We start from the raw sequence: 12,298 nt of genomic DNA on the forward strand, positions 1-12,298 counted from the left end.
TGACTGAGCCAGGGGCATTGCAGTGCTGTAAACAGCATAAGGCAGCTTCTTAGGTTCCCCTGCCAGATCATTTCCAAATCCAGTGCAACCATTCTGGTTTAAGCCCTAAAGGAGTGGAGACCCAGGTACCTTGAGGACCACCTCCTCCCTTACGAACCCACCTGTGTGCTTAGGTCCTCGGTGGAGACCCAGCATTGGCTGAGATCTCCTAACATCTCTCAGCACCCTTAACAAACTGTGGTTCCCAGATTCTTTGGGGGAAGCCATGACTGTTCAAAGAGCTGTCGCAGTGCTTGGATGCAGCCTTGGCACGGGAAGTGACTTTCTGTCTTTGTGGCTCTCTTGCAGGCGTGGACGGCTCCATGTTCGAGGTCCTGCCCCAGTCAGCTGACCTTCCCAACTTGCAGCGGTGCCGCCTGTGTGCAGATCGCTGGAGGCCCTGCATCTGCAGCTATGCGCTGAGCATTGAGTGGTACCCCTGCATGCTCAAGTACTGCAAGAGCCGCGACGCTGCTGGGAAGGTCTCCTCCTACAAGTGTGGCATCCGCAGCTGCCAGAAGGGCTACAGCTTCGACTACTACGTGCCGCAGAAGCAGCTGTGCCTTTGGGACGAGGAGACCTAGCAGGGCGCCCAGGCAGCCATTTTGTCCCATCGGTGCTTCCCTTCCACCTCCCTTCATGTGGTTCTGGGTTGCTCTGCCAAGATGGCTGCCTAGGAAAGGAGGAAGGTGTGGGGCCTAGAGGGGAGGTGGGGCACCTGTCAGGACTCCATTTTATGAAGCCTTCGTGTGGGTCTGTCCAACTCCTTTTCTACCCAACTGTGAACTCCCTCGGACTTGGGGATATAGGCCACATTTGACTATGACCTTGCCTAAGAAGATGGTGAGCTGTTGGCACAAGAACGTGCTCTAGGGTAGAGCTGGGGTTGTTGAAGCCTTGGGACCAGGCCCCTCATGCACCATTTGACCATTGGCCCTCTTGAATTCTTAAGGTCCTTGACAACCCAGACTGAAATGTGACCCACTACACTCTTTTTGTATCGTCAGGACAATTGAGGGAAAAGGACAGAGGCTCTTCCTTGACAATCTTCCAGAAGGAATATGAGAACAGATGAATAAGGAGGCTTCTCCAAGCACCACACTTTTATGGGTGTTTAATCTCCCCAGTGGTGGTCATGTGGAGCTTGAACCTGTGGCCTCCATATCAAAGCTCTTGAACTTGAAGAGCGCCCTGACACTTGCTACCTGGGTCAACCAGCAGAAGGAAACAAGCAGCCACAACAAGATGGCTGTTCTACATTGAACACTCAACGCTCATGAGATGAGGCATCAGAACTGGTGTCTAAGTGTGGTGTTCCTGCCCCCTGCTCCTTTTGCATAATGATGGCAGGAAGATCACAGAATAGCAGAATTGACACCAACCTCAGAAACAATGCATCACATCCCCTAAACAGCAGACCCCTGCAGCAACCAATGCTTGTTATTGGTTTCAGCAGCATGGCTGTACCAGGCTATACCCAGCAGATGCCCCTTGATCAGCTGACTGACAGAGGAGGAAGAGCATCACTGAGACCTGCTTCTTGATCCCAGTTGGCTGGTACATTGAAGAGACCTGTCTCTTGCTCCCAATTGCTCCTCCCAAGGAGGAGGAAACACCAACCAAGTTCCAGTTAGAGGTACTTACACTCCAACCTTGCTAGCATCTGTCTCCCAGGGGTTGAGGATCAGTGGGCAGCTAGGAATCAAAGCAGGAACAAGAAACCTATGGTCGTCTAACAGGGGCAATAGTTTGCAATGACTAACAAAATCTGCAGGACCACAAGCTCCCCATCCTTGCAGTATAGGAAAGTAACCCTGAAGATGTCCCAGATGCCTGCAGCTCAAGGGTAGCCAGCATGGTTTGGACTCTTAACTCCCATCAGCACCTGCAAGCATCACCAAAGGTCAGGGATCATAAGTGCTGTAGTGCAGCAGCTGCTGGACTACCATAGGTGTCGCCCCCCTACAATCTGAGCTAACAGATGCCAATGAACATTTCACAGGCTTAAGCACTATGGTTCTGTTTTGAGATCATTTCTTGTTAACAGAAAGCAGTGTGCCTATGCATTTCTACATGATGCAATATCCCCAAAATGTGATAGGATGAATTGATGACAGTCCCCAATTTTGAAAGAGACTCTATTGATCAAGCCAAGGGGAACAAAGTAATATGGGATGACTACTGTGCAACAGTGGTGTCAGAAGTCGCCAAAGCTACAGGAATATGTGGGCATGTCCAGGCATGAAGGAGAGAGTCTGATTTAGCTGTGATTCCTGCATTGTAGTGGGTTTGGACGAGATGACCCTTGGCATCCCTTCCGATTCTATGATTAAGGCATAGAAACAGTCCCTCTATGCTAATGCCTGTGTCTCCAGCTCCTATCTCAGTGGCAGAGCAATCCAAGCCTTAAAGTGCTGGAAACACGATAGAGGTGGTTCTGTCTATGTACTAGGAAATGCACTTGAATGTAGACATTAGACTTGCGGTGGGCTTGACAAAAAGGCTGGTGGTGATGGGTGCAAGTTCCATCCCCATCACTTCTGGGGAAACTGTACCCTGCGACTGCACCTCAGTTTCCCTTATGTGTAAAATGTAGTGGGGAAAGGGGGAGCGGTGGCAATCATGGAGCAATGTACAAGGTTTAGGTGATTTGTTGCCTAGGATTTTTACACACCCCTTTCCCAGGAGATGGGTAACAGAAGAGCAGCTTACCAACTGGAACCTTACTGTGCAGGGCAGGGGGTGCCCACCAGTGTCCCTGCATTGGGGGGGGGGGTGGATTATATGTCCCTTGGGTCCCTTCTGACTCTATAGTCCTATGGACAAAATGCTCTTCATTAAGGTAATGCAGTTGGGGTTGATGGGAGTTTGAGTCCAACAGCATCGGTGGAGGGACGACCTTGGCACACCTTGCTTATGAGGTCTGGGTAGCCCCTTGGTGAACCATCCTATCAATCAGTTGAGGAAAATTTGTGTACATTCCATTGAGATTTGCAGTAAAATGGCTATTGGTATACTAACCAAGTATGGCAGGATGTAAAGCGGAGAACTGTTTGGTCAGGCCAGAGGCCCATCACACCAGCATCCTTCATCCCATTAATAGCCTCATCCTCCATTACTTTGCCTTCTTCCCTTTTAAAGCCATCGCTGGCACCTTGTGGCAGGGAATTCCACAGGTTTGTGATCTGTTGTGCAACCATTGGTGAGGACCCCATAATTTGATTTGCAATGTACTGCCCTGTTTTCTTTATGGCAGGGCTCACATGCCGAATTCAAGAGACCCTCTTTTCCCCCCACCGCAGAGATGCAGTGAGGGGCAGCTTTACCGGTTTGACTTCTGCCTGCCATGCAGCTGCTTGAAGGCACAGGGGTCCTATCCAGGCAGGGGGGAAGAGGAAGGGAGGTCATTTTGCAACCCTCCCTCCCCTCTTTTTCGTTGCCATCGCCTCCTCCATGCCTCCTTCCACCGCAATGTGCCTTTTTCTCTTCTTAACTCTGGCCATTTCAGTCCACGGAAGTTCAAACCTTCAGTGTTTCATTTCAAAGTCATTGTTCTGTGTGTTCTTGAGCCTTTCTCACAGAATTATTTTTGTATGCATCTCTCCTGAGGAGAAGGGGGGGATGATGGGGAAGGGGGGGTCAGAGTTGCTTTAAAAAAAAGCCACATGAAGTGAAACAAATGTAAAACTTGAATGGAAAGTATTTTAAAGCAAAGTATTTATCATATGTAAGGTGAATAAACTGATTTCTTTTGTTTGTTTAATGCACTTTCTCCAAGGCGTCTCTGTCTCTCTATGTGCCACTCACATACAGTAGCAATTTGTGCTAGAGACAAATCTAGCTGGTGCATTTTTTATTTTATTTTATTTTATTTTATTTTATTTATTTTTGCATGGGAACAACTTGATTAGTCTGCAAAGAATGCCACGATTTTACATGTATAGTGGTACCTTGGGTTACAGACACTTCAGGTTACAGACTCCGCTAACCCAGAAATAGTACCTCGGGTTAAGAACTTTGCTTCAGGATGAGAACAGAAATCATGCTCCGGTGGTGCAGCAGCAGCAGGAGGCCCCATTAGCTAAAGTGGTACCTCAGGTTAAGAACAGTTTCAGGTTAAGAACAGACCTCCGAAATGAATTAAGTACGTAACCAGAGGTACCACTGTATGTCCGTACCATATTTCAGATGTGATTCTGCCATATTTGTTCCCCCTCCCTACCATCCCCACACTTTGTGGCTAACATCAGGTTTGTTCTGCAAAACTCAAAAGCTAGCTCCGCTGCTTTGTGTGATTTTTAGTTGCCCCTAATAAATGTGTTATATTATTGCCCCTATTTGGAGTTTTGCTAATGGATTCAGCATTGCTGGTTGCCTTCTGGGTGACATATTCAGTAACTCCACTAAGGGGCACTGCACAACCTTGAGATTAAGAGTTTCATGCTGTACCCACTGAGCTATCCCAACTCCTGGGATATGGTGGGACTCCAACTCCCATCAGCTCCAACCTGCAAGGCTAATGGTTAAAGGCCATTAGCTCTAGTGAGAAAGAGAGTAAATTGCTAAAATGATTTTAAGAAGAAAAGAAAAAAAGCAGAAACCATGTTAGATGCCGATGCTGGCTCCTGTGTCTGGAAACGTTGGAAAAAAACAACACTGGAGAAACAGCAGTAAATGCCATGCATTGTTCCAAAGTGGGCCACACGGGAGCGCTGTGTCCTTGTCTTTCCTCATTCCAGCAAGCAGCAAAAGGGAAAGGGTACTAGACAGCTACAGCATTGGGAGAAAGCAGATAATAAGCCTTCATTAGACTACTGACATTGCACAGTTCTTTCACTGCGTTTCAAACCGTGTTTGCACATTGTCGTACACGGCAGGGTTTGATGAGTGTCTAAGATGCCTGCTGTACATCCACACCAGTGGGCAGAGTCTGGATGTCTTCACTCGAGCACTTCTCAATTCAGATTGAATGCTGTTTGGGGAAGAAAAGCACCCAAACACAATTTTTCACAAGAAAATACAGGATAGGTGTGGATTGCGGCTAATGTCGTGTGTGCGCAGTTCCCCAAACCAGTGGGTGGAGCATACTGGATGCAGAGTAAATGGGAATAGATGCACAGCCTAAGAGTGCTCACACCCTCTCCCATTGGGTGTTAGGAACTGGTACTGCCTTGGAGAGCTGGGCAGTAGAAATTGGGCAGATTTAAAGCACTAATCTCCTTGGGGGGCTGGAGGCACATACTAGAGGAGAATAGGAGTTTTTAGAAGACATGGGTGCCACAATCTTTAGCTGTTAGAGGTGGTTCACATGATAATTGCACTGACATGTTCACTGACTGAACATCACTGCAACATCCAGTGATGTGTTGCATGGGGGAACAGGCCAATGGCCCAGCCGAAATCGTCTGTGTCCGCTATCATTTTGAACATGGCACTTTTCTAAAGGGTTCACGTACAGTCATGCCAATTGTAGAGTTGGAAGGGCCCCCCAAGGCTCATCTAGTCCCATCCCCTGTGATGCAGGAAGCACAGCTAAAGCATCCGTACAGCAGACCATCCAACCTCTATTCAGAAACCTCCAGTGAAAGAGAGTCCACCACCTTCCGAGGTGGTCCATTCCACCAACAGCTCTTATCAGCAGAAAATTATTCCCAGTGTTTAGTAAGGATCTTATTTCTTGTCATTTGAATCCATTGGTTTGTGTGAAACTGCTGACTACAGCCTTCTCCAGAAATTATGCTCAATCAAGGGTGTGGAGTGGTTTTCCAGTCTGAGGGCCAGTGCGGTGTAGTGGTTAAGAGTGGTAGACTCGTAATCTGGTGAACCGGGTTCGCTTCCCCGCTCCTCCACATGCAGCTGCTGGGTGACCTTGGGCTAGTCACACTTCTCTGAAGTCTCTCAGCCCCACTCACCTCACAGAGTGTTTGCTGTGGGGAAGGAAGGGAAAAGAGAATGTTAGCCGCTTTGAGACTCCTTAGGGTAGTGATAAAGCAGGATATCCAATCCAAACTCCTCCTCCTCCTCCTCCTCTTCTTCTTCTTCTTCTTCTTCTTCTTCTTCTTCTTCTTCTTCTTCTTCTTCTTCTTCTTCTAGGCAACATGAGAGTGGCAGGCAGCACACAAGTCAAAAGTGGCCAAAGCAGCAGATAATGCATTTTAACTTTGATCAGTAGGCTGGTTGCTACACACACAACCAGCTCTCTCTGGCCAGGAGAGAGGAGGTGTGGCTTGGGGAGAGTCTTGAGGGCCAATCTCTGGCCCTCAGCCCTGAATTCCCCCATCCCTGCTGACGAGCCTGCCCCCTGCTTCACACGCATGAAGAGTGGAGATCTGCAACAGGGAAGCATTCGCAAGTGATCTTGTACATGCAAAATCTTCCATGAGACTGAGAACAGCAGAAGCGTGGAGCCTTTGCATGTAAGGCTCTGCATAAGAAAGCTTCCATGGTTGCAGATGTTTGCACAGAAGGTGCTGGTGCCAGACGCCACTCCCTGATCTCTCGCTGATTGAACTCGTGGGCGTAATTTCTAAAGAGGGCTTATCACGTATCGGAATCAAGGGAAAAGAAATCGAATGCCAGGACTTTCCATCGATGAGCCAGCTCTAATTTCCCCTGGATCAGGACCAAGGCTTCTCAGTGGACTCCCTTCCTCCTTTCAGCTTCAAACTGTCAGTGTCTCCATGCAGAAAACCATTCCAGAGTTGTGCACTTGGGGACCACAGCAGCTCAGTGGGATGCCTTGTTCTCCTTTGCAGATTGAACAGCCAGAGTGGTCTCTGGTATTATACCTGTCCTCTCACTCTTCCCACCACCTTTACCGGCTTATGATTCATTTCCAGGTCCAATTCAAAATGCAAAAATGACCGGCTTCCCTCCACATGAATGCTGCTAGCATCCTGCCCTCCTCTTCTGAGACATTGCTCCATCTGTCTCCGCATCATTGGGGTGTGTTTGGTTGGGATCTGGAGCAGGGCCTTTTTTGGTTGTGGCACCCCAATTATTAAACCCTCCCTAGAGAGTTTTGGTTGGCTCCTCCTCTTTGGAGTTTAAGGAGGGTCGCAAAGACTTTCAAAATCCCATTGCCTGTTTGATCTATCTCAAAACTGTAGGGGAGTGTTGTCATCTTTTCACCTTCCAAAATGGCATTGTAGGCTTTTAAAAGCGGCTCACTCTTGTTGTGCTCCTGTACAGAGAAATGAAGGAGCCAGCTGCAATTTAGCTCTGGACACTAGATGCACCTGTGAACAGTGCATGTGTGAACCTTGTGTGCAGAGATATCAAGAAACCAGTGGCGGTGCACCTCTGGGAACCAGGTGCAACCCTGTGTATGATGTGTGATATTACCCACTAGATTTCTGCTTTGAATATTAGGGCAGAAAATGGGGGAGGGGAGGGTGAGAAGTCTGAGCTCTTGTGTTGCTTGCTTTGTTCTTTTGCAAAAGCAGGGGGGTGTTGATCTCTCTCTCTCTCTCTCTCTCCTGAATTTTCCACACTCCTATAATGGACTTTTGGAAGGCATGTCATCATATGTGAGCAGAGCAGCATTTTGTTTTCTTTCCCACTTCTTCTCTGCAGATTTCTTTTTTTGGGGGGGGGGGCAGTATTGTAGATGCCAGGCTGAGAGTTCTTCTCCCTTACCTAAACTCTAGAGCAGGGATGGGGGGAGTTGTCTCAGCTCAGATTTCAGAAAGGAAGGTTCACTGTTGATTTGCATAAAGTTTATGCAGATTGACAGCTTTGCATAATTTGCATAAAGCTTGCCTTACTCTTTCGTAATCAGGCTGGCCAGCTTCCCCACCCTGCCAGGCTCACCTGTCTCCCTTAATCCTCCCGGCTGCTGGTGGGAGTTGAACATCTGAGGTGGGACACAGGTGGAGAAATTCAGTTCAGTTTGCATTTTACTGTGAAAATTCCCTAATTTTCACTTTCCCAAAACAATAGGAGGACCAAAGCACAGTTCTCCTTCCAAACTCGCACTGCTTTGAACTTTAGGGTATTCTTCAGCAAATATGTGCTAGGGGAAAGCAAGCATAAATATGCATTTATTAGTGAAAATAACATTAAAAATGAATGGCTGGGGCAACCCAGTCATATGGGTGGGGTACACATAATAAATTATTATTATTATAACTTGCAAGAATGTGCATATCAGGAAAAATTGCATGCAGAAATTTGAGTACAGTATTAGGAGAGACAAATAGCTAAATGCTGCTGAATATTTTCAATGACCCTTTTAAAGAAGCAAAATGATGTGGAAATGTCCATTCCTAGCCACAGGTAATGTCCTCCTTGTCCAGATAGTTAAGTTTAACTGCTTTTTTGGTGCTGTGCTGGGTCTGAGTCCCCTCTACAGCGGAGCCAATCCAAGGATCTCACTAGACCAGGGGTCTGCAACCTTTAAGACAAAAAGAGCCACTTGGACCCGTTTCCGAAGAAAAAACAACAACTGGGAGCCGCAAAACCATTGCGACATTTAAAACAAATATATCTCCGGAGTCACGATCTGACAGCGGGCGGGAAGGTGACGTCGGGACGGTGTGTGACTAACGCACGCACCGCCCCCATGCGACGTCACAGCCAGTACAGCGCCCGCCACATTGGGGAGTGTCGGGGGCACAATGCGCCTCCTCCCCTCGCTAGTATCCGCCCCGGAGCCGCAGCAAAGATGTAAAAGAGCCACATGTGGCTCCGGAGCCGCGGGTTGCAGACCCCTGCACTAGACCATCCAGTTGGCTGCATTCTGCATTGCCGGAAAAGGAAAAGGAAATCCATCTCTGGTAAAAAGGGCAAAAGAAGGCACAGAGCTGCATAAAATTAGCATGTGCTAATGTAGAGTTGCATACTTAGACTTCATTACTATAATTTCAATAGAAATATAATCAGTCTTGCCATTGTTGGGAAGTCTGTGGCCAAGGGACCTGTGGACACATTCAGTCTGCTTCTAACTGTGGATTGGCAACCCCAAAGCTCCTCCTGCTCTCCCTTCTGAGCATTTATTCTTCACACTGAAGGATTTAAAGGGCTTAAGGTGGGCATAGCTCGGTGGGAGAGCTTCTGATCTGCATGCAGAAGGTCCAAGGTTCAATCCCTGGCATCTTCAGGTAGGTCTGGAAGAGGACACCTTCTGAAATCTTGGAGAGACACTGCCCATCAATGTAAAAGGTAAAGGTAAAGGACCTCTGGACAGTTAAGTCCATTCAAAGGCAACTATGGGGTTGCAGCGCTCATCTCGTTTACAGGCCAAGGGAGCCAGCATTTGTCCACAGACAGTTTTCCAGGTCATGTGGCCAGCAGGACTAAACCGCTACTGGTGCACGGAGGACTGTGATGAGTGCCAGAGCTCACAAAAACACAGTTTACCTTCCCACCACAGCAGTACCTATTTTTCTACTTGCACTGGCATGCTTTCAAACTGCTAGGTTGGCAGGAGCTGGTACAGAGCAATGGGAGCTCACCCCACCGCAGAGATTCAAACTGCCAACCTTCCAATCAACAAGCCCAAGAAGCTCAGTGGTTTAGATCAGAGCGCCACCCGCAATCAGTGTAGATAATACTGAGCTAGATGGACCAATTGTTTGACTCAGTAGAAGGCATTTTCCTGTGTTCCCAACAGCAACAAATAGCCACAACAACTAAATGGAAGCTGCATATACAGAGGAAGAACACCTCTGAACCCCAGGAACATAATTTCTTGTTTCGTAGCTTCCAAAGCCATCCAGCTCCAGACTTGAAGTTCCTATCTTGGGTGCGGCACCAGCATCCCCTTTGTATTGATTACATGCTTCTCCAGAATAAGGAAAGCCCCAAATAGCTTGCCCAACACCTAGTAGGGAAGTCCATTGCACAGCTGTGTCGGCAGCCCTACTAGATACGGCTGCATTTTGTAAAGAGAGCCTGGGAACCTGAAGTGCTGTGTGGATGTGACCTGGTTGGATGGGCACATGTGCTGGAGAGTGCAAAGAGTCTCGAATAATCCCAGATCCTTCTTCTGCCACCAAGTCTCCCTCTCCAGCTCCTGGGGCAAGTCATGCTACCTCCCAGCCTGCCCCACCCCTCTGGGCCTGAGTTTCTCTGTGTTCATACAGGAATCAGGAGTGCTTATTCACCAACCCCCTCTTCTTTCTCCTATGCCTACTCAGGCTAACATCCGCCTGCTCTCCCAGGACTGAAGTTGGGAGTATCATCCTGGTTCACTTTGGGGTCTCTGAAGAAGATCAAAAGCCTGCTTTGGGGGGCTGAACAGTCAGTCAGGAGAAGCCTTTTTTCCCCTGCTTTCCAACGTGTCCAGGCATGAGCCAAGGCTCCCTTTTCCAAGAGGGAAAGATGCCACCCCTGTTTCCAAAAAGCAGATGGGTGAGCTCCAGCACACTTCTTCCTCCCCTCCCCAGATATTGCAAGGAGAGAGCCTTCTTTGCAGCGTATCCTGAACAGAGTTTGAGAGGGTGTGTGTGTGTGTGTGTGTGTGTGTGTGTGTGTGTGTGTGTGTGGTCGGAGGGGAGGGGGAGTTGTCTGCTTTTCCAACCCACACATAAACACACACACACACCTCCATGCTCTCTCCTGCCACACCTCCCTTCTGCCAGTGCTGCAGGGACTCTGCCCAAGTGAGGTTACTAATATGCAAATTGCCTGCTTTGCATGGGCCTCCTGCCAGGTTCCTAGGATGTGTGTATGTGTGTGTGTGTGTTGTTTTTTAATAATAATATATATAAAAAACCATCATCCCTGTTGCCCAAGATGAGTAGTGTGAAGGGGGTGCGGTCCCAGCAGGGCAATGTGCTCACCTGCCTCAGTGTGGCAAGAAGCATTGCTGAGCCAGAGGTGCTAGGAGCAGCAGCAGCAACAGCAACAGCTGGCAAGAGAGGAGGAAGCAGCGGCAGCAAGGGGGGAATCTTGGCGGAGGGGGCAGAGGGAAGCTGGCAACCCCACGGGCCACCACTTTGGGCGGGGGCTGGCCAGGTTGCGGCAGGTACTTCTCAGCCGGCAGGATGGTGAATCTGGACCCGGGGCACGCAGGTAAGGGCCCTCCGGAGGCGAGGCAGAGAGGGAGCAGGATGGCTCGACTTGTTCTCTTGGAAAGGCTGGGGAAGGAGGCTGGCTTCCAAGTTTTACCCTTGAGAAAGCCCCCCGGGGCACCTGGATCCGTCAGTTCCACCCCAAACAAGCTCCTGTTTGCTCTGATCTCTCACTGTTTTGATCTGCACATGCCTGTTTGTGTGTGGGGGAGGGAATGAGAACAGCAACTGGATCGGGTGAGGCTGGTGGGTTGTGCTGTTAGGAATCAGCTCCAGTGGAACAGGGAGGAGAGAGGGATCAGACTCAGAATGCTACCTCAGCCTAAGCCAGGGAGACCCAGGAGCATCAAAATCTGACAGGCCCTGGAGCTGAGTGTGGCCATCGTGCCCTTTGACCCGAAGGCTCTCTCCCCATCCTTTCTGCTCTGAGGAATGCAGGGTCCACTGCAGGCAGTAGACTCTGCAAGTTGATGTCTGCACATGCCCAGGAATACTCTCTTCTTCCAAGACTGTGCTTGACTGGCACAGATTAAAAAAATAGTTCCGGAGCATAACCTTGGCTCAGAGGCAGCAGCATGCAGTGTGATGATGGCTAGGAAGGCAGACAGAGAAACATGTAGATTTAAACAGAGGCAGAGGCAGATTTCCCATCTGGGTTGTTGTTGTCTTTGGCAGCTTCTTGCTATGTGTGGCTATAGATAAGGAAAGGAAGACTTTTCTTTTCTTTTCTTTTCTTTTCTTTTTTCTTTTCTTTTGAGCTGATCTTTTTTAAGATGCAGTTTTTTAAAGCTGATCCCAACCTCCCTGGCCTCCTGGGAAACACTTCATCTCAAATCCAGGAGAGCAGCTGCCATTCAGTGCAAACAGCACTGATCTAGGTGGGCCAATGGTCTGGTATGTGTTATGTAGCTTCCCTGTGTACCTAGATAAATTAAAAGCTGGAGGAAGACCTAGTTGAGGACTAGGAAATTCCCCCCCCCCATTCTAACCCAAGCTATGCTTTGAAGCCTGTGTTTGACAACTGAGAGAATACAAAGCATCAACAGAGCCCCTGAGCCTGTGCTGAGTGCTTTCCCCCTTGTGAGAAAGCAATCAATACCAGCTTCCTAGCCTCACAGAAGGAAACCCCACACACCTGGAGTCTTTCTCACTTTTGAATTGAAGAATGGGGAACCAGCCTTTGCTGACCTTCTGCTCCAAGATGTTTCAGACCACTCTGGGTAATGGAGGGGAGGGATGTCACA

General features: G+C 48.7%; 2 protein-coding genes across 3 annotated transcripts in view; both read left to right on the plus strand.

Annotated features, from left to right (window-relative positions):
* OAF (out at first homolog) overlaps nucleotides 1-3,802 on the plus strand; it is a 29,275-nt gene extending 25,473 nt beyond the window's left edge. Inside the window, exon 4 of the mRNA XM_081172746.1 lies at nucleotides 349-3,802. Coding sequence (XP_081028872.1) covers nucleotides 349-623 — 275 coding nt within the window. The 3' untranslated portion in view covers nucleotides 624-3,802. The remainder of the gene's footprint in view (nucleotides 1-348) is intronic.
* A 7,065-nt stretch (nucleotides 3,803-10,867) lies between these two features.
* The window catches only part of POU2F3 (POU class 2 homeobox 3), a 90,947-nt gene continuing 89,516 nt past the window's right edge, over nucleotides 10,868-12,298 (plus strand). The window contains exon 1 of one of the 2 annotated variants that reach the window (XM_081172679.1): nucleotides 10,868-11,055. In XM_081172679.1, the coding sequence (XP_081028805.1) occupies nucleotides 11,028-11,055 (28 nt within the window). In that variant the 5' untranslated portion in view covers nucleotides 10,868-11,027. The remainder of the gene's footprint in view (nucleotides 11,056-12,298) is intronic. The other variant, XM_081172681.1, reaches the window with a different exon arrangement.

Source organism: Podarcis bocagei, assembly GCF_964188305.1.
Source record: "Podarcis bocagei genome assembly, chromosome: 15".
In the NCBI taxonomy this organism is placed as follows: Eukaryota; Metazoa; Chordata; class Lepidosauria; order Squamata; family Lacertidae; genus Podarcis; species Podarcis bocagei.